This window comes from Hemicordylus capensis, chromosome 5 (genome assembly GCF_027244095.1).
Source record: "Hemicordylus capensis ecotype Gifberg chromosome 5, rHemCap1.1.pri, whole genome shotgun sequence".
Lineage (NCBI taxonomy): Eukaryota > Metazoa > Chordata > Lepidosauria > Squamata > Cordylidae > Hemicordylus > Hemicordylus capensis.
In genome coordinates this window covers 80,701,329-80,726,987 of record NC_069661.1, presented here as the reverse complement: position 1 = coordinate 80,726,987, position 25,659 = coordinate 80,701,329, and the positions used below count along the sequence as shown (strand labels likewise).

The 25,659-nt window shown below is 40.9% G+C and overlaps 1 protein-coding gene across 3 annotated transcripts in view; it reads left to right on the top strand.

Moving 5' to 3' along the window:
• VEGFC (vascular endothelial growth factor C) overlaps positions 1-25,659 on the top strand; it is an 86,444-nt gene that overhangs the window by 35,775 nt on the left and 25,010 nt on the right. For all 3 annotated transcript variants that reach the window (XM_053258632.1, XM_053258634.1, XM_053258633.1), the window contains exon 2: positions 18,962-19,181. In XM_053258632.1, the coding sequence (XP_053114607.1) occupies positions 18,962-19,181 (220 nt within the window). The remainder of the gene's footprint in view (positions 1-18,961; positions 19,182-25,659) is intronic.

The window sequence follows — 25,659 nt, the reverse complement described above, 5'->3', positions numbered from 1 at the left end:
TGGGTACCCTTCATCACACCACTATAATTATGCTCATGGAGGTTTCCAGGTTAGTAGACCGCATTAAAATCATAACTTATTTGCAGCTGACATCCTCTAATAGGGGTGTGCATGGACCAATTTTTGCGGTTCAGTTTGAATTCAGACCAAATTCAAACTGAACTGCTGGTCTACAAACTGGTTTAATCGAACTGACCGTCCTCTTCAGTCTGTTCAATCGAACCGGTTCAACCCAATTCGATGGTCTGAGGGCTATGCTTGTAAAGTGGTATGTGGTGAGGATTTGCCTTTGCAAGCAAAGGAGAATCCTCCCATGAAAAGCCATCTAAAAGCAGGAGGGGAGGCAGTAAGAGGGCACCTTTAAAAGTAGGTGCTTACCGATTCCAATGGTGGCAGCTCCTCAGAACCTCAGTGCTCCCCTCAGCAGCCCAGCGCAGCATGGTTCTTCCTTGCACGGATGCTTGGAGGCCATTTGCATGACCACAAAAATTTGCTGACCATTGCATGGTCAGCAACTAGCTAACCTTGATTTAAATCAAGAGGGATATTAAGAATAGTTTCCAGCACAGCGCAATAAGACAATACAATTATATTATTGGCACAACAATGTTCAAACATTTTCCATTATTGTTCCATTAATAGTTGGTAAAATCAGTTCTGTCATGACTATTTATTACTCTTATTATGAACTTGCCAGTCACAAATGCATCTGTGATCTATCCCAAGCAAATGATGCAGAAATATTTTTAAACAAGTTCTGGTAAGAACTAATCTGCCTACTTTATATTTACTATAAGCTTGATTGATAATTACCATTGTCACGTTAGCCCACTTCCACCTCAAATGTTCATGCTTCCACCATCCTAAATTGGGTTGGATGACATCATCACAAACTATGCCATTGAGGTGCCCCTCTGTGTCCCTACAACTGTACCAAATTTGGTTCAAACCATACAGGCGAGTTAGCCCACTTGTGCCTCAAATGATCATGTGTCCACCATCTTGAATTAGGTTGGATGACATCATCACAAACTGCACCATTGAGGTGTTCCTTTGAGTCCCTACAACTGTTCCAAATTGGGTTAAATTGGTTAGATGGTTCACAGGTTAGCTCACTTGTGCCTCAAATGTCAATGCATCCACCATCTTGAATTTGAGTGGATGAAATCATTACAAACTATGCAGTTGAGGTGGTCCTATGTGTCACTACAAGTGTACCAAATTTGTTTCAAATTGATCCAGGCATTGTGAAGTTGATAGGGACACACACACACACAGAGAAAAAGCCGGTTGATCTCATAAGCTTACTTTCCTTAAGGAAAGTAGTCTAATAAAAATGAAATTGCCAAAAAAGCCCTGTCAAAAATGTCATTTGTTGTGAATTGTTTTGTCCTTACTATAAAATTACTCTCAACATCTGCCTGTTGCAAAAGAAACAATAATTTAGCTAATATTCTCCAAAGTAGTTCAGTTACAGAAGGATTGATCACTGAGAAGACAAGAGGCATAGGGGTCAAGACAAACCTGCAACTTGAAGCAAATCCTAGGAAGTTAGGGAAGCTGCAGTGTTTATTATATTTTCACTTGTGGAGGTTGATCTTCCCCAGCTTTTCACTGGCATCTAGATCAGCCATCATATTTAAAAATATTTATGTATTCTACTTCCTACTTACATATTTACCCTATCCCACTTTTCACACAAACATTCTCTTTCAAAGGGGCTCATAGCAAACATACAAGGAACACTTAATTTGCAGTACACAATTTGCTGGGACACTATTTTTAAAACAAAATCAGATGTCGGCCCACAGATTTACAATCCAGAAGATAAGATAAAGTGGAAGGCAGTATACAAAAAAGATAGAGGAGAGAAATTAGTCTGAAAATGCCACAACAAAATTATTAATATCTACTGGACAAGCAATTTTGCTGACCACCCAAATAGCCTCCATGCCTGTACAGAGACCAGGTGAGTGATGGAACTGCGCTGGCGTCCCTGCTGGTAAAGCCCTCCTTCTTTACTGTTAAAGGTGCCTCTCTCCGCCACCCCACACCCAAGGGCACCTCAAACCGCTCCTGCAGATCACGGACCAGTATGAATTTGGACTGGTCCATGAACTACAGTCCATGCACACCCCTAATGAATATATAGTTGGAAGCTAAATTTCATGTACATGTTGCAGAAAATACTATGGTTTTTCATTCTGTTTTGTTTTCTGCTATGTTTTACTCAGGTGTTAGCTGAAAAGCATGTCTTCCTTTCCATATATAGCAAGTTTTATCTCCATATTGTCAATTATTTTCATTAAATGATTCCATTGCTCAAACAACTGCTTGATAAGTGGGATCAAAAATCTAAAGAAAATTTCAAAAGTAACTACTAAGAGGCTAATACTATACAAGTATGAAGAAGGCTGAATTACAATCACCAAGTGCCTTGGCTTTCTGCCTGCTACTGCCTAGCTGTTGTGAATTGCACACAGGCCCAAGTTTGTGCCCCTAATCATTGTTTATATCTTCAGGCATACTAATGCTTCAGATATATAATTACAAAAAGTAAATGAAACATGCAGAGCAATACATACTATCTTGACTATAGCATTAGAGTGTAGCAAATTTTAATTTTTCATCTTATCTTCATTGCTTCCTTAATTTAAAAATAAGCTTTATGTTTTTATTTCATGCTTTCTTTTTATCTGTCAACCCTCGCCATACTTACACCATCTGAGGAATCTTTTTCTGTTGTTGTTTATATTATGTTTCTATAGTTATGTTTTTGTTTTAATGCCCTGTTATTTCTAATGTGGCTTGACATTTTATTTATTTCATGCATCTCTCTATGATGAATTCGTCTTCTAAGTTTCTCTAAATGTGTTTTCAGCAAATGCTTTGGGAAGAGAATAGAGAGTCTGATACTGATAAGTAAAAACAGGATTCCACCCCACCCTCCGGAATAGGTTTATTATTTCTTGTTTACACAGTCAGACAGGTGTTATTGACTGGTTTGTTTTATCCAGACATCGAGTCCTTCCCAAGGACCTGGGATGGCTGAATTTTATTGTCAATTGTTATAGATATCGTCGCAGAATATAGGCTATTCCCAGTAAAGCTGCTTTTTGTAATTGGTTGATGGTGATTTCTGTGACCCCTATGGTGTTGAGGTGCTCTTCAAGGTCTTTTGGAACTGCATCCGCCACCAATTACCACTGGGATTATTTGGGTCTTTTTCTGCCACAGCCTTTCAATTTCAATTTGTAGATCTTTGTATTTGGTGATTTTTTCTATTTCTTTTTCTTCTATTCTGCTGTCCCCTGGTATTGCTATGTCGATTATTTTAACTTGTTTTTCTTTCTTCTCGACTACAGTTATATCTGGTGTATTATTATTATTATTATTATTATTATTATTATTATTATTATTAACATTTTATATCCTGCTCTTCCTGCAAGGAGCCCAGAGCGGTGTACTACATACTGAAGTTTCTCCTCACAACAACCTTGTGAAGTAGGTTAGGCTGAGAGAGAAGTGACTGGCCCAGAGTCACCCAGCTAGAATGGGGATTTGAACTCGGGTCTCCCCGGTCCTAGTCCAGCACTCTAACCACTACACCACGCTGGCTCACATGAACTTAATAAAGTTTCATAAACTTAATGTTAATAAACTTAACTTCATAACTTAATGAAGTTTACATCAAATCTGAATGAAATAAGTTTGTCATGGTTGCTATATTTCTATGAAGCAGAATATTATGATAACGGGACAATCCAGTCACTTTCTATATTGCTGTCTCCACTCCTGCATACTCTGCTCAATATTCAGCTGCACCCTCCCCTCCTGCGAGCATTTCCTATGTGCAGAAAGCTATATTCATAGGCATATTGCTGCATGTTCCTAATACTGCATGTAAGGGTAGGGAAGAGATTGGATTGGCCCTTATTCATATACTGAAATAGATGGCAATATAGTCCTGCCAGACTTTATAAACAAATTTTTATATCTTGCCCTATTTCATGTACTAAAGAAATTTTTATATCTTGCCCTATTTCATATGCTAAGGACTCGATTATTCAGCCTTTGCAATCACAAACTATTTCAAGTGTACTATCATATAATCTTAACATACTGAATGCAAATTTTTGGCATCATCATCAAACATTATAAAATTAATAATCAAAACCTCAGTGCTGAAATGTTTATTTTTAATATATTTCTATCCTTACTCCTCAAGAGACTGTGGAAACATAAACCGTTAATAGCTATGGGTATGCATTTTCCTTTTAAAATGTCAATTTTAAAATTGTGTTTTAAAAGTTCTGTAATTGTCAATTATTTAATATATTCAAATATATTTAGTCGATCTTAATTCATTTCAGTTAGCTAACTTGTCCTGTATAGAAATAAATTAGCAGAAAGGCTTATAGACATCATTTTTCTATTAAAAGCTGTGTCAACAAATCCATGGAAATAAAATGTGCTGACAACCATAATCACTATAAATGTATTAAGTTTTATTATTGCATGTTACACCATCAGCTATGTGTTACAAGCTCAGCCAAGTATTAAGTATTTTGACCTTTTGAATTAATAATGAAGGGCACCAGGGATAGATTAAAGAAAAAGTCATAATGTGAAAATACATTCTGCACTGCACTTTACTCCTGGGTTAGCCATATTTGTGATAGTTTCTTTCAGTGAGCAATAACCTTTTTTCACATTTTAAAAAGGTGATTGTAATATTTTTTGTGTTATCCCTGCAAACCTTGAATCATAAACTGGCTTACTTGCAGCTGAAGTACCCCACTTCTTAAACTGCACCAGCATATTTGTCTGCTGTGCTATTACAGTACTGTATGTCAAGATGCCATGTTGTTATAGCATGTCACAAGAAGACAAGGAAGAATTTCAGATATGTCCGAAGTCCTTTGGAGGTTAGAACATAAATATTTGAGAGTCTGTACATCAGATTCCTTTAATATTTTATATGACAATACTTAAGTACACTTAATCAGTTTTCCATAACTCATTAATGAAATTAGAGGCAGGATAATGGAATGCATTACAGTTATGTGGGATTGGAAGAATCTCTACTAACAAGATGGCAAATACTGGCTCGCTTTCTCTGCAACATTATGTGGAATAAGAGCTCTGCCCTCTCTCAAAGCAAGGACACTAACTGTGCTGTGGACTTGCCTTGTGGAGTTTTGCTAATTGGTTCCAGAACTAATTCCTCCAATTTAAGTAAAAGCATAGTAAAGACATAACTAGTGGTTGACACATACATATATGAGCAAGTGTAGTAAGTTTCCTCTCTCTGTGGACTGAGAGAGGAAACTTACCACACTTGCCTCATATATGTATGTGTCAACCACTGGTTATGTCTTTACTATGCTTTTACTTAAATTGGAGGAATTAGTTCTGGAACCAATTAGCAAAAGTTCAATAATCAAAGATTGCAATCTAGACACAGGCAAATGTCAGTGTTAGATATTCCCAAGGGAGCAATGGACTGAGAGACTAGACCTGTGAAAACAAAAATGAAATTTAATAAATAACATAAGCACAGTGCAAAACAGGGGTACTTGGCAGCCAGTACCAAGAATAAGACTGATAATGTGGGCAAACATGTAAGGCAGTCAAATGCAATCAGGAACAACAATGTGAGCAAACCGAAAAGGGAGGGAGAGCAGTTATATGCAAGGAGGAGGAATGGAGTTAACACTGGGAGGTGGGTCTCATGATCCGTGAGACCCACTTTTTCCAAAACTGCAGGGAGAGCGGGCTAAGCCTTCTCTCCCCGCAGATGATCAGGCAGGGAGCCCTGGGTGGCCAGATTGGCCACCTACACGATTGCCGGCTCTGTGACGGAGCCAGCAGGGGCTTGGGGGAGCGGGGGCCAATTGGCCCCCGCAAGCTCCAGCATGCCCTGTGAGAGCACGCAGGGCATGCTGACGAGACCCCTGGAGCCGGGAGGCGGCTTTTCGCCTCCCCTCTATGGGTCTCCTCGTGAGTAGCCGTGGCTACTCACGATCCAATAGCCTAGGTTTGCAGAGCACTCACTCTGCAAACTCAGGCTAAGGGGCGGACTACTTGAGCAGGTTAGCCATTCAAGAACCACTGGGCTCGCAGCCGAGCCCGGTGGTTCTTATGATTAGCAAAAATCTGGCTAGGCTCTCCTAGCCCGATTTTTGCTAATCGTGTGAGTAGCCCCAAAGTCTGAAGAAATAAGAAAGTTGTATATACATTTCCTGAGTTCTTCTGATCTCATGTGATGCCAAGGGATGCTAGGGAGTCCACCTTTAAGTCTTCCCAGCAAAGGGCAACAATAAGTAATGTGGTGCACATGTCGTATCCAAGACAACTCTACACAAACCCAGAGAAATCTGGGGAGTGCTGAAAGTCCCAGGCTGTCAGGCACAAGTACGAAACTTGTGACAAGACCACCTTGGAAGAAATTGAACCTCGAAAGGATTCTCTGAGTTTTTCACTCAGGGAGTCTTGGACTCTTCTGTCTAAACACAAGATAAAATCTCATGTAAGCCCAGTGCTGAAAGTTCCCTGGAACTCAGGATGCTAAGAATGACCAAGGCAGTGCACATGTTTCCCACTCAGGGCATGTTCAGAGCTAGTGGTTCCCATGATTCTGGATCCTGTGAACCAGAGTCCCAGCCGTGGACCAGGAGCCTGCTGATTTCAGCTCAAAAAGGGAAAATGTGTAGGGCAAGATCATCTTCTGGTGGGGTGATGTTCTTGAACAGTAGTTAGCAGTGTGGGCCCCAACTCCTATGGATCTGCCAAAGCTCTAAGTGTGAACCAGAACTTTCAGCATTGCCTGGAAATTCAAGCACTGTCTGAGGGTGGGGGGCTAGATCTTTTATAGGATTTTGGATTTGAGGAAAATCCAGTGGCAGGAAAAACTTGGAGGTTGAATCCCCTGCTCAGTTGATGGACTGGTACATCTATTTTTCCTGCAAGCAGCTTCACTACATCATCCTCTGCTTCCCCCTCTTTTCTCTTAAAAATTTTAAGTTCTCTTAATGCAACCAGTTATTATGTCGCTTCATACATCACAGCAAGCAAGCTACCACCAGCCACTGGTTCCCATTGAAAGCTGCAAGTTCAGTGCATTTCATGATGTGTGAACCCCCCATGCTTGCTGAGCAGCACTTCCTTCTGCCACCTAACATCCCTAACCAATATTTGAAGTGGAGTGGTAGATGTTGGGTGGCAGAAGAAGAGCTGTTCCGCAACTTGAAATTGCTGGGTTTACACATCATGAAATGCATTGAACTTGTGTCTTGCACCAGGAGTGCACATTCATTGGGAACCAGAAGTTGGTGGCCTCACAGTTGTTGCCATGCACTGTGAAGCCACCCATTGTGCTTTGCTCTTTTAATAAAACCTATTCCTTCCCTTTGAGTCACCTTCTAAAGCAGCAAGTTTAAGATTCTGATTTTGGAGCTGACTTGCCACATAATGGACAGGAGGATGTGTCTTTCCTGGAGCATTATGGGTCAAATCAGCTCCCAAAGTGGGCAGTTTAAACTCCACACTGTTGGAGCTGACTCGGAGTGAGTCAACATGCTAATGGTTAATTGTGGTGGCATGGGGAATCCTGCACTATTTTTGCCTAGCAACAACACATGTGGCTGAACTAGAAGAAGAGCTAGGAAAAATAAAATAAAAATTGTGGAATAGCTTTGCCTACCACAAAAGAAAAGATCGGGGGGGGGGCAGTAGTATACCCCAATTTTTTAAAATGTAAGTGTGCATCAGGATGAAAAAGGTTGGGAAACACTTATCTAAAACACTGCCTGCTCCTATGTGAGCAAATTTCTGGTTTACCACAAATAAAACTGGAAAATCAAACATCACCAAGACCTGGCAGTGGCTTAAGAATGTCAACTTGAAGAAATAAACAGAGGGTTTAATACTGGCTGCACAAGAACAGGAACTAAGGACAAATGCAATAAGAGAAAAAGTAGGAAAATCCACAACAAACAGCAAGTGCCGCCTTTGTAAAAACGCAGATGAAACAGTGGACCACCTAATCAGCTGTTGTAAAAAGATCGCACAGACTGACTTCAAACAAAGGCATGACAAGGTAGGCAAAGGTGGCACTTGCTTTTTGTTGTTGATTTTTTGACTTTTGCTCTTATTGCATTTGTTCTTAGTGCCTGTTCTTGTGCAGCCAGTATTAAACCCTCTGTTTCTTTCTTCAAGTTTCCATTCTTAAGTCATTGCCAAGTCTTGGTGATGTCTGATTTTCCACTTATATTGTGTGAATATTGACCATGCAGTGGCTTATTTTTCCATTTTTCTGCTCGGTTCTTGACTTGTTCTTTCTTGTTGGCCTGCTTTGTTTCATTGGTGTTGAATAGTTTCTCGTTATTGACCATTTTCAGTCTATCTTCTTCACTGTCCCTTATATATTCTTCAATGCCTCTTTTCTCCTCCTCGACTGTTTGATGGACTTGCAGCATTCCTCTTCCACCTGAGCTGCGAGGGAGGTATAGCCTATCGACATCACTGCGGGGGTGCAGAGCATGATTGATGGTCATCATTTTCCTGGTCTTACAATCTAGCATCTCTAGCTCTGCCTGGGTCCAGTCTATTATTCCTGCAGTGTATCTGATAATAGGTATAGCCCAGGTGTTTATGGCTTGTATGATGTTCCCGCCATTGAGTTTGGACTTTAGGATTTTTCTAACTCTCTTGATGTATTCACTTCCAATTTTTCTTTTAACTTCAGTGTGTGCAGCGTTATCAGCCTGGAGAATGCCTAAGTATTTGTAATATTCTTTCTCTTCCAGGTTCTTGATCTTGTTCCCATTGGGCAGTACTGTTTTTGTTATTTTTCCTCTGTTCATTATTAATGCAGCAAACTTGTCTAGTCCAAACTCCATTGCTATATCGCTGTGATTTAGCAGTGTTTAGTAGTGATTCGATTTATGACTGTGACTTTCCATACAACTTCAGATCATCCATGTACAGCAGATGGTTGATTTTACTGGATGTTTTAGATGTTTGGTATCCGAGGCCTGTTTTGGTTAGTATTTGTGAAAGTGGAGTCATGGCAGTTACAAACAACAGAGGGGATAGTGAGTCCCCTTGGAAAATGCCTCTTCTAATGCTAACCTGTCCAAGTGTCTCACCATTGATTGTTAACTGTGAACTCCACGTGCTCATTGCTTTTTAAATAAATATCTGAATATTTTTGCTGACACCAGTTATTTCTAAACATTTTAGTATCCATGTGTGAGGCAATGAGTCGAAGGCTTTCTTGTAGTCAATCCATGCAACACTTAGATTTGTTTTTCTTCTCTTGAAATTTTCTAAAATAATTTTGTCAATCAGCAGCTGGTCTTTTGTGCCTCTGGTGTTCGGGCAATTTCCTTTCTGTTCAACTGGAAGCTGTTTGTTAGTTAATAAGTGTTGCATCACTTCATCTGCTATTATTCCAGTTAATAATTTGAACATGGTTGGCAGACAGGTTATCGGTCTATAATTACTTGGAACTGCACCTTTTGCTGGGTCTTTCATGATGAGATTAGTTTTCCCAGTTGTTAGCCATTGTTCAATATCACCTCCTTGCAAAATGTGATTGAACTGTTTTGATAGTTGTTTATGAAGGCTTGTTAGGTGTTTAAGCCAAAAGCCATGGAGTTCATTGTCGCCTGGCGCAGTCCAATTTTTAATTTTCTTTGCTCTTTCACTTATTAATTCTGGTGTTGTTATTAGATCTTGCATTTGTTGGTTACATTTTTCGACCTCTTTCACCCAGCCTGCTTTTTTATTATAATCTATTGGATTGTCCCATAATTTCCCCCAGAATTGCACTGTTTCTTCTTTATTTGGTGTTTCTAGGTTTCTTGCAGTTTCTCCTTCTATGCTTTGGTAGAAACGTCTCTGATTCTACTGGAATTGGAGATTCTGCCTGTGTTGTGTAATTCTTTCTTCGTATCTGCTAATCTTCTTTGACACTGCTGTTATTTGCTGCTTTATTTTTTCCAGGACATCTCTAATTTTCCTTGCATCTAGGTGGTATTTTTGGATCAGATACTGTTTGGTGTTTTCATTCTTCAGCTTCTTGTCTTTCATATCTTTCAATTTACTAGCATCTGATCTAACCTGGCAATTTTATTTTCTAATCTAATCTTCCATTTAGGTGATGTACTACTTTCTTTTTTGACAGGTCCACTGATCTTATATCCGAGCTCTTGTGTTGTTATTGTTGCTGCACTGTACATTAGTTGATTTGTTTCCTGCAAATTATTGGTTGTTATTTCTGCAAGTGCAGCATTGACATCTTTTAATGCCTGATCAAGTTATTTTTTGGCAACTGTTTTTAGAGCTGGAAGTCGAACCCTGGTGGTTGTTTGGTTCATGTGCTCATTTTTTTCTTTAGTTCTTGTTGCTTTTCTGTTAAATGGCATTTGGGTTTTTGAGGTGAAGGCAAAGGGGAGGTTGCCTGGTTTTGATTGTGGAACAGTTCAGCAACAGTGGCATCCTCTATTTCTGGCACCTCCTCCTCCACCTGCGCCTGAGCAACTTCTTCAGTTGGTGGTCATTCTTCTTCCATATCTTGAGCCTGTGTTGCTCTTTGCAGTTCTTCCAGCTCAACTCCTGTGAATACTTTATTTCTTATTATGAATCTTCTCTGGTCTGCTAGCCTTTGTTCTGTTATTTCTGTATCTGGATGCTTCTCTTTCCAAATTTGCTACATTCTTTTAAAATAACCTCTTTTACTTGGGCTATACTTGTAATAGCGATCATTATTTCCTTGTTGGCGTTTTTCGTATATTTTTTTCGGTTAAGCGACATTTCTTCCAGTAACCTTGCAGTCTCCAGCCCTGGTTGCTCAACTGAAGATTCTGAATCTTGTTGCCCACTTGCCACCAGATGTCCAGGGACTCCAGCACCTGGCGCGGTCCTTGTTCACCCGGGCGACGACCGATCCGGTATAGATTTATTAAAGTTACGTCTCACCATATTGTTGATGGGAGAAGCACTCTTCGTCTGGCTCCTCTGGTAAGACCTGTCCAGTATGGTTGGACCTCTGGAATAGCTCTCTCCTTCCTCAGAGCATGCAAGTCCAACAACCATGCCAAGGTAGTGCCATATTGGGGGATTATTATTATTATTATTATTATTATTATTAACACAGTCAGACAGGTGTTATTGACTGGTTTGTTTTATCCAGACATCGAGTCATTCCCAAGGACCTGGGATGGCTGAATTTTATTGTCAATGTTGTTGCTCTTGTTAAAGATATCGTCACAGAATATAGGCTGTTCCCAGTAAAGTTGCTTTTTGTAATTGGCTGATGGTGATTTCTGTGGCCCCTATGGCGTTGTGGTGCTCTTCAAGGTCTTTTGGAACTGCACCTAGTTTGCCAATTACCACTGGGATTATTTTGGTCTTTTTCTGCCACAGCCTTTCAATTTCAATTTGTAGATCTTTGTATTTTGTGATTTTTTCTATTTCTTTTTCTTCTATTCTGCTATCACCTGGTATTGCTATGTCAATTATTTTAACTTGTTTTTCTTTCTTCTCGACTACAATTATATCTGGTGTATTATGTGGCAGATGTTTGTCTTTTTGTAGTCAGAAGTCCCATAATATTTTTGCATCATTTTCTACAACTTTTTCAATTGTATGATCCCACCAATTTTTGGCTACAGGTAGCTTGTATTTTTTGCAGATGTTCCAGTGTATTATCCCTGCTACCTTGTCATCCCTTTGTTTGTAGTCAGTCTGTGCAATCTTTTTACAACAGCTGATTAGGTGGTTCACGGTTTCATCTGCTTCTTTACAAAGGCGTCACTTGCTGTTTGTTGTTGACTTTTTGACTTTTGCTCTTATTGCATTTGTTCTTAGTGCCTGTTCTTATGCAGCCAATATTAAACCCTGTTTCTTTCTTCAAGTTGCCATTCTTAAGCCATTGCACAGACTGACTACAAACAAAGGCATGCGAAGGTAGCAGGGATGATACACTGGAACATCTGCAAAAAATACAAGCTACCTGTAGCCAAATATTGGTTGGACCATAAAATTGAAAAAGTTGTAGAAAATGAAGATGCAAAAATATTATGGGACATCCGACTACAAACAGAGAAACATCTGTCACACAATACACCAGATATAACTGTAGTCGAGAAGAAAGAAAAACAAGTTAAATTAATCGAGCAGAATAGAAGAAAAAGAAATAGAGAAAATCACAAAATACAAAGATCCGCAAACTGAAATTGAAAGGCTGTGGCAGAAGAAGACCAAAATAATCCCAGTGGTAATTGGCACCCTAGGTGCAATTCCAAAACAACTTGAAGAGCACCTCAACATCACAGGGGCCACAGAAATAACCAACAGCCAATTACAAAAAGCAACTTTCCTGGGAACAGCCTATATTCTGTGATGATATCTATAATAACAGCAACAACATTGATAATAAAATTCAGCCATCCCAGGTCCTTGGGAAGGACTCGATGTCTGGATAAAACAAACCAGTCAATAACACCTGCCTGATTGTGTAAACAGGAAATAATAATAATAATTTATATGTGGATAATATCCTTATCTGATTAGACTATGGAATCATAGGTCAATCTGATAGTTGAAGATCAGGAACATTCCAGATGTCGAGCTGAACAGTTGGGAACTGGAGCAAACCAGTAGTTGAAAGTCAGGAACATGTCAGAGGTCATGTTGAGCACAACAGCAATGAATGCACCACTGTGATACCTTAAACCAAGTTGAAGACAGATCATCCTGGAGAGAATCTATCTATGTGGTCACTAAGAGTCAACACCAACTTGATGGCACTTAATCCATCAATCGATTTTCTCCTTGTATTTCCTTTGCCAGAATTTAAGTTCCTTTCTGTTCTCTTCATTTGGGTAGGACTTCTATTTTCTGAAGGAAGACTTCCCTGACTTTACTTGTTAGCCATGCTGGCATCATCTTGAACATGGTGGTACCTTTCCTTCTTTTTATTTATTTATTTTACATATTTTTATACCATATTTTGGTATACATTCCAATTGAGCTTATAGTATTGTGGTTTTAGATAGGTTCCATGCTTTCTGGCATGATTTGACCCTTCTGACTTTCCCTTTCAACTTCCTTTTTACCTATCCCCTCATTTTTGAAGTTTTCTCTTCTGAAGTCCAATGCATCTGTGTTGGACTTCCTTAACAATTCTCCAGTTGCATATATGCTTAATTGGATCGCTGGTATCATTAATGAAAACAAAGCTTAAATGTAGTTAACTACTCTATAAAAAATATAAGATTTATGGATGATCCCCTAACCATCAAAGTATAGCCATAATTATCCTCATGCTTTAATTTCAGCAATATCTTGTTTTAAAAAGAAATAATGTCTAGTTCATCCTCTCTGGTTAGTTCTCCTATTTAATCCTCCTCCAAGGATTTGTATGACACTAGTGAGGAATCTATTGCTGTAGCTCTACTTATTTATTCCCGTAATTTTATTTCAGCAGTGTCTTGTATAGAAAAGAGATAACATCTGGTTCTTCCTCTCCAGTTCATTCTTCTAACTGATCCTCATCTGAGGGTTTGTTTAATACTGCAGGGAATCTGTTACGATTAAAAATTCCTGCTCAGAAAGATTGACCATTTATATTTCGTTCAGCCTATAAACCTAAATAATAAGCATCATTAATAAAAACAGAACTTTAGACATAGATGACTACTCTATTTAAAAAAAAGATTCATAAAAGATTCCCGGGCCATCAAATTATAGCCATAATTATTCCCGTAATATTATTTCAGCAATATCTTGTATTAAAAAGAAGTAATATTGAATTCTTCCTCTTCAGTTCATTCTCACGTTTAATCCTTATCTGAGGATTTATCTGATACTAGTGAGGAATCTATTGCTGTAGCCCTACATTGTTCCCGTAATTTTATTTCAGCAGTATCTTATATGAAAAAGAGGTAACATCTCATTCTTCCTCCTCAATTCATTCTTCTAATTGATCCTTATCTGAGAGTTTGTTTAATACTAGCAGAGAATCTGGTATAATTAAAAATTCCAGGAAGCCTTTCGTGTCGGAAAATTTATGTGCCTACGTGCATCCAGAAGAACCTCCAGCCAGAAAGGAATCACCCATCTGTATTTGATTCTCCTTGCCTGGAAATTCCTTAAAGTCCAGTTAAACAAAACGATCACAGAATTAGTGAGTCTTTTCCAAGTCAAAGCTATAAATACTTCCGCAACAGCACCGCAGGTTTAAAGACGTTTATTAACCCAGAATTTAAACTGCTAGTAAAAGAAATCAAAACTTGAAGCCTTAGAAATAAATGCCAACAAATATGAGTTTGACCTTTTTGGCAGGCTGTCATGTGTTTCCTTCTGCTCAATCCTCTGTCCCCTTCTGGTTTATCTGAAAAATATGCACCCCCACACCTGATGGGAATGTGCTGTCCGAACCAGATATCTCCCAGTTCCTGTCAACAATTCCCCAGGCATTATTTTAAAAGCTGCTCTGCGACCTTTTTTATTTTAAGTTCCAGAAGTGTGGTTCCATCTTGGTTCAAGTGAAACCCAACCCTTTTGTACAGGCTTTGCTTGCCCCAAAATGTATCCCAGTGCCTAAATCTAAACTACTCCTCCCGGCACCACTATCTCATCCATGCATTGAGCTCAGCTCCGCCTGTCTCGCTGTCCCTGTGCATGGAACAGGTAACACCAGAGAATGTTACCCTGGGGGTCCTGGACTTCAATATGCTACCTAGCAGCCTGAATTTGGCTTCCAGGACCTCCCGACTGCATTTCCCAACATTGTTGGTGCCAACGTGCACCACGACAGCTGGCTCCTCCCCAGCACTGCCTAACAACCTACCTACACTTAGAGTGACAGCCACAACCGTTGCACCAGGCTTCACAGACCCATCTCTCTATGTTTCACACCCTCGCTCAGATAGCGAGGAGGAAGGGGAAGCTGACAGCCCTTCAGCCAATGCAGGGGTACCTGAGGGGCAGAGCCCGCCTGTCAGTTCCCAAGAGATGGCTGAGGCAGGTCTGGCTGATGTTTCAGAGCAGGCACAGCAGTCTGAGGCAGCAGAGACAGTGATGGACAAACCGGAAAATGAACTGTGGAGGCAACCCCCCACTGACTCCACAGCAGAAGTGCGTCACAAGATGGAGAGCACAGCCGGAAACTATCAGGAAAAGTAAATGCCTCTTGCAGAGAGCTGATAAGCCTTGAATCCCTGCCAGCTGAGAGTTATCAGCTTGGACTATAAAGCACTTCTACAGCTTTCAGTCAACCGCTGGAAGATGACGTTTGTCATCCCTCATGTCAACAGCTTTCAGCCCAAGCCAGATAGAAATATATCTGAGCCGTGTTTTGCTGCTGCAACCCAGTTTGTATTGTGAACTATCTTCCTGGACTTCCCTTCCAGGTGGCCAGCTTGCTGACACTATGCCCTTAATGATGAAATCACCAATTGCTAGGAGGACCCCACCTCCTGGAGGAGTATCCTCTGTGTGAGAGGATATGGGTGCATCACCCAAGGAAGGGGTCCCTACTAAAGCAGTGGTTCCCTCTTCCTCAGACTGATGTCCTCCTTCCCTGAGACTTTCACTCTCCATGACAGCATAAGCATTGTCAGCCTGGGATTGGGATGCCTCTATCACATCACTGAGGGTCCCATCCACACACCTCTCTGCCTCCCTGAGCTTCTCCAGGTCAACCACCTTGGCTTCGAAGGAACAAACTTTTCCCCTGAGACCCAAGAGCTCTTTCACTGAGCACAATTGGGCAGATAGTCATACATGTGATACTGTGTGCAATACACAGAGAAGCACTACTTCCCCTGCTGTCATTCTACCTTCATAACTGGTTTGATTGGCTATTTATAATATATTGGTCTTGTTCATTTGAAGCTATGTACAGGGTGCAGTTGTCAGCTAATTAAGATTTTAAGCTTGTCCTCGAAGAAAATTACAGAAGTCGGGTAATACCTTATTCTTGCGCTGCGTGTCTTCTCTGTGATGGACCACTTGTGTGTCTCCCCACAGAGTTCCCCACCAATCTCCCACTAAACTCCAGCAAAACACCTTCAATATCTGTTTGCAAAGCTCCTGGGAACAAATTTCCTCTGGTCTGAGCCTTGTTTTCAAGATCAGCAGGCAAACTGACTCTCCGCAGGAATGTGACCCCTCCCACAAGCTGGAATGTCACTAACTTGGAATGAATCCCCTACTCAAGCTCCTCTGACAAACACACAAACACTTCCAGCCAGCCAGAAATCAAACTCTAGAAAATTACCAGTCCTAACAAACTTCTCTTCTCCTTTCCCTTTGGTTTTCCTGGTGAATATTTATTTGTTTGTTTGTTTATTTATTTTTCTTTCTGTGTTTCCTTCCTTGATATCTTTTTAATGAGAGAAATACAAGCTTGTTTTCTCCTCTTCCTTCCTTCAAGATTTTGGATGTGAGGGTGTGGAGCACTGAGCAGAGACTGCTGTAGTGAATGGTCTCTCTGGCCCATGCAACAGAACAACAGCCAGCCTTTGCTTTTCATGCCCTTGTTTGCATATGTTTTTCTTTCTACTTACATATGCATATACCTGCTGACTGTAAAAAACATATCATACATCTGACAAAGCGGGTTCTAGTCCTTATGGTCTAACGATGCCTCAAGACTCTTTGCTGTTTTCTCTAAATAACAGTTTTATAACCAAAATATGTTTGGCTTCGGTTTATTTCTGCTTTGGGATCTTCATCTGCTCAGCATTTTTTATTCATATTCTGTAATCATTTTTATCCCTTTTGCATTTTGATAATAGTTTTTTTAATAGGGGGGAAGCTTCTCCAGACACCTTCCTGTACTAGTTTTAGAAAATACAGGTGTGCACATCTGTCTGCTTTAGATGTATGAAAAGTGGCATGTGGAAGCAATAATACATGCAACTTCTTCAGCCAATGTTTGAATCTTCTCTGAGAAACAGATGTATATGTTGTATCTTCATGCTTCTTAGCCACTTGGGTGTTAGCACTTATGTCTTCTACATTTCTAAAGCTTAACAGGGATGGGCACAAAATGGATTTAACATTCCACTCCAAGCTCAGATTGGAATCCTAAATCCCCAGAAAGTTCCATTGGAACAACCAGTTGAGCCAGTTGCTCCAACAGAATGACTCTTTTCCAACTCGGAATGTTCCGAGTGCCATTTTGGATTCCAAAATGTCACTCTTCTGGCCTCTGTGCTTGTGCAGTTGCCATTTGCATGGTGGTGCTCGCCACACAAATGGCTGCCGCACATGCGCAGAGGTCAGAAGAGCACCATTTTGGAATCCAAAATAGTGCTTAGAATGTTCTGACCTGAAATGAGCCGTTGTATTTTGAGCTTGGAACAGGCCCTTCATTTGAAGTGTGTTCTGTTCCAAGCTCAGAACACTTGAAACAGCCCATTTTGAGTCTGAACAATCCGAGCGCAGAACATTCTGCCCATCTCTAAAGCTTAACAGTCTTCAGATTTGTTCATACAAAACAGAATCTTAACAAGTGCCAGGTTTCATGTTACAAGGAGGAAATGCATCTCTCAGCTGCATCTTTCTCTCTCTTTCTCTTTCTCTCTCTCCAAATTTAGAACACGGATAATTACATAGGAATCTGAAATCCATTGACCTCATTGGGCATATTTAGTAAAACAAATCAGTCTGTGATAATTTGTAACTTTTTCTAATTTTATCCTGTGTGCACTGAAATGCAAGGCAACAGAACATGGTACAGTATAATAGAATTTTTCAATAGCAATCATGTGATAAATATAAAGTCAGGTAAACATTGGGCAGAGCCTCAGCAACTCCAGAACTGAGCTCTGACCTCCACCCAGCCCACTCTGCTTTTCCTAACAGTTACCCATTTTTGCTGGTGGTGCTGCTGCTGGAGGAAAAGGGGCATTCCAGGACATATGAGTTGGTTTCTGCCTCCCTTCTGGACAGACTCTCTTGGACACCATCACACCTGTGAATGAACTCTGGCCCCAACCTGCCCAGCCTAGCTCTAGACTTGGAAATATTAATATAATTGTAAATTCACTCCTTCATGATAATCCTGAAGCTGTTGCTTTGGTATTAGCAGCCTTTGATAGTTACATCATTCCACTTGTTTGTGCCAATCTTCTTACTTACTTTAAGGAAGTAAGGAACAGGAAGGCTATAGGAATGGAAAACTGTTGGGGAAAGCATGCTTTCAATCAGAGATCCACCTGAAGCAATACGAGGATGGAACAAATTCTGCACCCTCACAGAGAGGCTGGAGCATAGCATAGCTTCTACAGTCAGACAGCTCCTTGGTATGAAACAGATAATCAATGGCTAGAATGCAATCGTGAAAAAGCTGCAGCAAATCCAGCCAATCTAGACAAGTACATTTTTAGGCTTACTTTGTGGTCATGATGATAGCAAAAAATAAATAAATTGCTTTTTCTCCCCTATTGCACCTCCATAATGGCTGACTTGATGAGGAAAATTACTCAAAGTAGTCCCATTGAAATTAAAAGGACAAGCATTGCTAGTGTCTTCCAATGGTGCTTTATTGGGTGGTCAGAGGCCTTTTGCAGGCATATTTAGACAATTATAGGGCAATACTTGGCAGCTCAATATGACATTTGCAAACATTTTGCAAATAAAATTGTTCACCTGGTCCTATTTAAATACCATGGTTACAGCAAAGTTGGAGTTGGTGCAGCCAGAGCTCTATCTGATCATACAAGTTCCAACCTTTTTAAAAAAATGTACCCCTTCTGTTGCAAATGGACCAGAAAATATGATTATCTATCACTAAGCTTAAATATAATATTGTGTGCAATGAAATATGAGCGGAAGAACTGTATCTAACTTAAATGGTTAAGTTAGTTACATCAGATTAATAAACATCAACATTTGTGTAATGTCTAAAGCAATTTTTTTTAATATATTTCTTCAACAGACTCATGCAAGCAAAGAGCTGGAAGATCAGTTGCGGTCTGTATCCAGTGTGGATGAACTCATGACAGTTCTTTATCCAGAATACTGGAAAATGTTCAAATGTCAGTTGAGAAAAGGGGGCTGGCAACACAATAGGGAACAATCCAGCTTTGATGCAAGATCAGATGATTCAAATCCAATAAAATTTGCTGCAGCACATTATAATGCAGAGATTTTGAAAAGTAAGTGTTGGAAATTAAGTACCTACCATACCATGTATCCAAATGCAAGAATATATAAGTTCTGTTGCTTTTATTTTATCTAAGCACTGAAAACAAAAACTTGTAAGCCGTATTATATTAATGCATGATTTAGGATACTTCAGAGCTCCCCAATGACAAGAATTAATTTAAGAGTTTATAGTTGTTTAAGCTGTATTTTTAAACTTATTTTGATAAATAGGGATACACTAGTGCAGCCTATCTGGAAATCTGTTATTCAGGACAGGCACTGTGTTTTGTACAACCAGAACCATCAACTGAGGCAGAGGCAAGGCAGGCAGGGGTGAATCTAAGCTAGGGAAAAGCAAACAGGTAGTACTTAAATGAAGGGTAGGCGAGCAGATCAAGACATTTCTGGTGCAACTTAGGGAAGTGTGCTTGACCTATTGTTTAAACCATTGATCTGGGAAGGAATAGGAACATGTTTAAAAAGCAATTATCTGTTACTGATGCCTAGGAGTCACTTAATCCCCATAATTTGACAGCTTCAGTCCCTGATGCAGCCTCTGGGAGAAAATTAGATTCAATTCCTTCATCTAGACTAGGAGCAGAGTGCAGTATCCTGTTCTATTTGGTGGTCCAGCTTTGCACTTGTGCAAAATGAAAAGCAAGGAATACTTCTTAAGGCCTGAATCTAGATTATCTTTTATCTGGCCCTGTTTGTTTTTGTGGACTGCATGCAGATACATGTATGGATTCTGTGCCCACACACAGCTCCATCTGGGAACTTCCTAGAACTCAAGTCTTGGAGGAGACACTTATGCCCCCACACTTTGATGGGGGAGAGAGTCTTCTTTATTCCTGCTTCAATGGATGGAGTGCATATATTTTCACTTAGTTGTTTTTCAATCATCATCACACACAGTCAACATTGCAGAAATGTTTCTCTGGGGGAATTTCTCCTCAGCAAATCCCATGAACACATTTTCTCTCCTTTTTTAGTCAAGGGTTCCTTTTATTTATTTCTAGTTTGTACTAGATAATAAGGCTGTTCTCATGAGCAGCCTAACCCAGGCTAGGAGAGCCCAACCTGCGCTAGGATGCTCATGTGCAGCGCTGGGATCCACATGGCTCCCGGCACTGCCCGCCTGCCTAACCCTACTTTGTAGCCAGGGCTTGTAGTCAAGTTTAAGGACACGAGTGTGCCCTTGGCTCCAGTACTGGGAGACTCCAGTACTGGCCCAAGCGCACAGAGATAGGCACCTAGAACACCAGTCTCATGGCGGTATTCCCCAATACACGGTACTCGTCACACAGTGCATAGGGGACTATCTGAAGGCCAGGAAAATGAGTACTGGCTTCGAATGATCCATGCTGCATGGAGCAGCATGGATCATATGGGCATGTGGTGGCACCCCAAAGATTTTTCAGAAGATCATCTCGGGGAAGGTAGGTGAAATTCTGCCTACCTGCCTAGTGGGTCGTGCGAATACCTATCTTGGTGTTTTTTTGTTTGGCTGGGTTACTATTTTGCTTTCTACATGTACTTGTGGCACTTAAGAAATGCTACATTCATGGAAGTTAAAATCCTGCCTCTGATGGCAAAAAGCACTGCCTAGTCTGTTTAGGAGATGGCATTAACCAAGGTTTAGGGCAACAGCACAAGGCTGGCTTCCATCCTCATTGTCAAAGCTTCATTAGCCAAGCTCATAGGAACTGGTCTTGTCTGTGGGCTTTCTTCTAGGATAAACTTTACAAGCCACAAAAATTCTTCCCACATATAGCCAACTCCTCTGTCCTTAGCTCCTTCACTGGAGTGCTCTTCTGCTGGGCTCAACTGCTAGATCACCACATCGTCATTGGTATTCCTCCATAAGAAATCTCTCTCCACCCTTTGATAGATGCTTATAAGGTGACCACCACTTTATTTCCTAGGGTGTTGGTTCCCCAGGTATCATTAGTATCATTGGTACTAACTTAGCATCAGACATCAGTCACATTTCTGACACTTGCAGCTTAACTGATAAATCCTAATACCTCTCTATCCAAACATCTCTCTTGTGTTTCATGTTGAGGCAGGGGCCAGAAGTGGTTTCTGTCAGCTTCGGCTGGTATGTCAGCTGCATCTGTTTCTTGACATAAATGACCTCAAAACAGTTGTTCATATGCTGGTAACATCCAGACTTTATTACTGCAATGTGCTCTATGTGGGGCTGCCTTTCTACATAGTCCAGAAACTGCAGTTGGAGCAAAACGCAGCAGCCAGATTGGTCTCTAGGTCATCTCGAAGAGACCATATTACTCCTATATTAAAAGAACTACACTGGCTACCAATATATTTCTAGGCAAAATACAAAGTGCTGGTTATATCCTATAAAGCCCTAAACAGCTTGGGCCTGGGGTATTTAGAAGAACGTCATCTTTGTTATGAGCACCGCCACTCATTGCGATAATCTGGAGAGGTCCATCTGTGGTTGCATCAGTCCATCTGATGGCCACTCGGACAAGCCTTCTCTGTTGCTGCCCTGAGGCTTTAGAATGCACTCCCTGCCAAAATAAGAGCCTCACCATCTCAGACAGCTTTTTTAAAAAGATGCATTAATTCACCCAAGTTTTTTAACTAAAAATTGTGGTTTAAAACTGTTTAAATGTTTTAATTTCCTTTTTAATTTGTCTTGTGTTTGTTGTAAACTTCCCAGAGATGAGTTTGGGTCAGTGGACAAATATACCAAATGAATGAATGAATGAATGAAGGTGTCTGCTCCTATCACTTCAGTACTGATGATGAGTGTAGTGTAATCTCTGTTCCAGTTTCTTTAATTCAAATAGTTTTGATATCTACCTCAATGTCAATTGCATGACACCGCATGAAAGAAAGGTGATATGAGCCACTGTTTCCTACTGTTTTCCAAGCATATGTTTCCAGTGTAAGCCAGAAGTTCCCCACCTTCCATGTTGTATGAACCTGCCAGTGTTGTGTTGGCAAGCAGCACTTCTCTCTGCCACCTGACATCTGTAACTAAGATTTGAAGTTGGATGGTGGAGGGAAGTGCTGCTTACCAACCCAACATTGGTCAGTTCACACAACATGGAATGTGGGTAGGGCCAGCAGTTCATGTCATCTTACTTGCCTTCATGATGTCTAAATCTGTTCATTAACATCATCCTATAGAATCCTATCCTTCTGTACCAGCAATATCAGACAACTATTGCTGGACAACCCAAGTCTTCAGGTCTCCAGCTTGACTACACTTCCATTCACAATTTTGCATTTGACAGTGCTAATTCAGAGATGTCAGATAGCTTCAGAACCTTCAGTGAACCCTAAACCAGCTTTTGCTTTTGAAGATCTGGGGCTCCATTTTGAGCAACTTTGAATGGTTCAAACTCTCCATCTGGCAGTCCAGCAAGTTACTCCTCCAGTAGATTGGTCTGCCTTCATCTGGTACAGTTTGGTTCCAGCACTCATATAGCTCTGCTCCATGTGGTGAAAAAGTCCTGACAAATGACACCAACCTCCAAGACACCAGAAAATATTTTCAAGGTGTAGCATGAGAGCTGTAGCTTTTTCTTCCTGCACTTGCTCCATTGTCATAGCAACTTCCAGGGTAAGAATTGTGAGAAGCCCTGTGCCAACAGTCCCCAACCCACCACCACCAATAAAGCGTGCAAAATAGATATCATGGGTTGAACATTTCTAATCATTCCATGGGAACATTCTGTGAGAGCTACACAAGAACTCTTCAACAGGACAGGTCAAATCCCCATTGCACCTTGATTGCTATGACAATTGTTTCCCAGATTTCTGTTCTGGCACTCAGGAATTTTCTTCTGCTGCAAGCATGAGACCTCTCGTCCTAGAATTAAGGTCATATTCTACAGCATGATGTGTAAATCTTGAGGGTAATGGCCTAAAGGACCCAACTTTCTTAGGAATTTCTGCAAGGTGTCATAAAGTCATGCTCAGCAAAAGGAAATCTTCCATGAGCTAATCCTATATAAAAAGTGGACTCAGTTTTTATTATGTTTACAAGCTCCATTCATCATAATTTGATACATCTCAACCTGCAAGTTGCTACTTCTCTCTGGGTTAGTTTGGCAGAAGTTTTGGCATATCATTTTCCTATTGAGGGATGTCCAGTGTTTGCTTATCCATTGGTTGAGTATTTCTTAAAAACCCTTAACTATTTTTAGCCATTATCATCCATTCTTGGTTCTTATTGAACTAATGCAAAGTCCTTTAATCCCATAGCCTCCTGTGATATCTTGTCTTCTGTTTCTCAAAACAGGCTTTTGATGGCCATTAGCTTAGCAAGCAGGCCCAATGAACTGTGTGATCTACATTCTGATATTATATGTGTCAACATAGACAAGCTGGGGCTATGCCCTGATAAATTCTTCTTCTTTAAGATTGTTTCATATTTTCATCGACATCAGAATTTAGCTTTTCCTGTTTTCTGGAATTCTTGAAAACCACAAGAATGATGTTGAGTGTATCATCTATACATTGATGTTCAGAGGGCTTTGGTTTTCATCCTGGACAGAACAGTTGCCATACTGACATAAACCTTTTCCTTTGCTATGAGGGTCTGACAACTTTCATGTTGAATTTTTCTGTTCTTAATTTGTGTTACAAGCTGACAAGACATACTTTCCTGTGTGCTGTTAAAGGTCTTTCTACTATAAATGTGGCCACCTGTTCTGCCTTTTTCCAAGAAGTTTTTCACACCTGGCTTTTAGTTTGCGTCTTCTCCAAAATGGAGGTGTGTGTTCACATATTGCCCAAATTTACCCCAAAGGCCCTGCAAGCTATCCAGGAACACTTCACACACAATTTGCGTTTTTCATCACCCATTAGATTGTAGTCCGATTTATATGTGGGGTAAGAAAAATTCACTTTTTGCATCAGTTTTTTGGGGGGAAACTTTGAACTTGCAGTAAAGCCTTACAGAAAACCTGTGGTAAAGCCTGCTGTCTGGGAAAGCGGCAAGGGGACATCTTTCCCAGAACTCTACAAAATAGCCCACCTGTCCAAACCATCTACATTTGTGAAGCATTAAGCCTATTCTCACAAGCAGCTTAACCCAGGCTAGGGCAGCCTAGCCTGGGATAGGCTGCTTGTGTGCAGCTCCGGGATTCACACAGATCCCAGCACTGCCCACCTGCCTAACCCTACTTTTAACCCTGGCCTTTAGCCAGGGTTAAGGGGATGAGTGCACACTTAACCCCGGAAAGATGGTGAATTTTGTGGCTGCACAGATGATCACTTGAAGAATGTAAGTCACAGGTATACAACTGGTGGCGACTGATCACAACCCAAATCCTGCTGTCTGGCAACTTGCTGCTGAGGGACCTTGTTTGTTGTTGGTTTTGTTTGTTTGTTTGTTGAGAGGAGAGCTGGTCTTGTGGTAGCAAGCATGACTTGTCCCCTAAGCTAAGCAGGGTCTACCCTGGTTGCATATGAATGGGAGACTAGAAGTGTGAGCACTGTAAGATATTCCCCTCAGGGGATGGAGCCACTCCGGGAAGAGCAGAAGGTTTCAAGTTCCCTTTCTGGCTTCTTCAAGATAGGGTTGAGAGAGAGTCCTGCCTGCAACCTTGGAGAAGCCGCTGCCAGTCTGTGAAGACAATACTGAGCTAGATAGACCAATGGTCTGAATCAGTATATGGCAGCTTCCTATGTTCCTATGACTTCTTCTTTTTCTTCTTCATAATCTCTGTGCAGGCATGCATATCAGAGACTGCAAACTGGCTTAACTGGAGTAAGAGCTGGTGTTCCTATGAAAAAGAGTAGTTGAGGACTGTTTCCCCAAAGACTGAGACAGACCTTGCAGTCAACTTACCACCCCCCAGCTCCCCTGGCAGATTATCAACAGGCTGCTGCTGGAAGGGTGTCTTGCACTCCCAGACAATCCATGCTGCTCCTAGCAATGCTGATATCTGGAGTCTGGGAAGAAGTGTCCCAGCCTCTGGATATCCCACAATGCATGGCTTGATGAGCGCGTGCATTGGGGGAATTCCCCAGGAGTTGGGAGGACTCACATGACCCCAGCAATCTGTTGATTGTCGGGGGGTGGGGGAGTAAGTTGGCAAAGCCTTCCCTCACCTGCCCACCTGCCCACTTGTGTGAATAGCCTCATTATGTTTTTGATGTGACTGCAAGGTCTGTCTCAGTCTTTGGGGAAACAGTCCTCAACTACTCTTTTTGAAAGGAACACCAGCTCTTAGTCTGGGTAAACCAGTTTACAGTCTCTGATATGTGTGCCTGCACAGAGCGTATGAAGAGGGAAAACCAGTTGTATACCTGTGACTTACGTCCTTCAAGTGATCATCTGTGCAACCATACAATTCACCCTCTTTCCCACTGCAGGTATTTCCTTTCTTTTGCTGGAACATTCTCATAAGTCACAAAGCAACTGAATAGGAGGTATGCATTCTGACCTTTGAGGTGTACAGTATGTAAAGATATGTAATCTCTCCCATTGAAAGGGGGGTATAT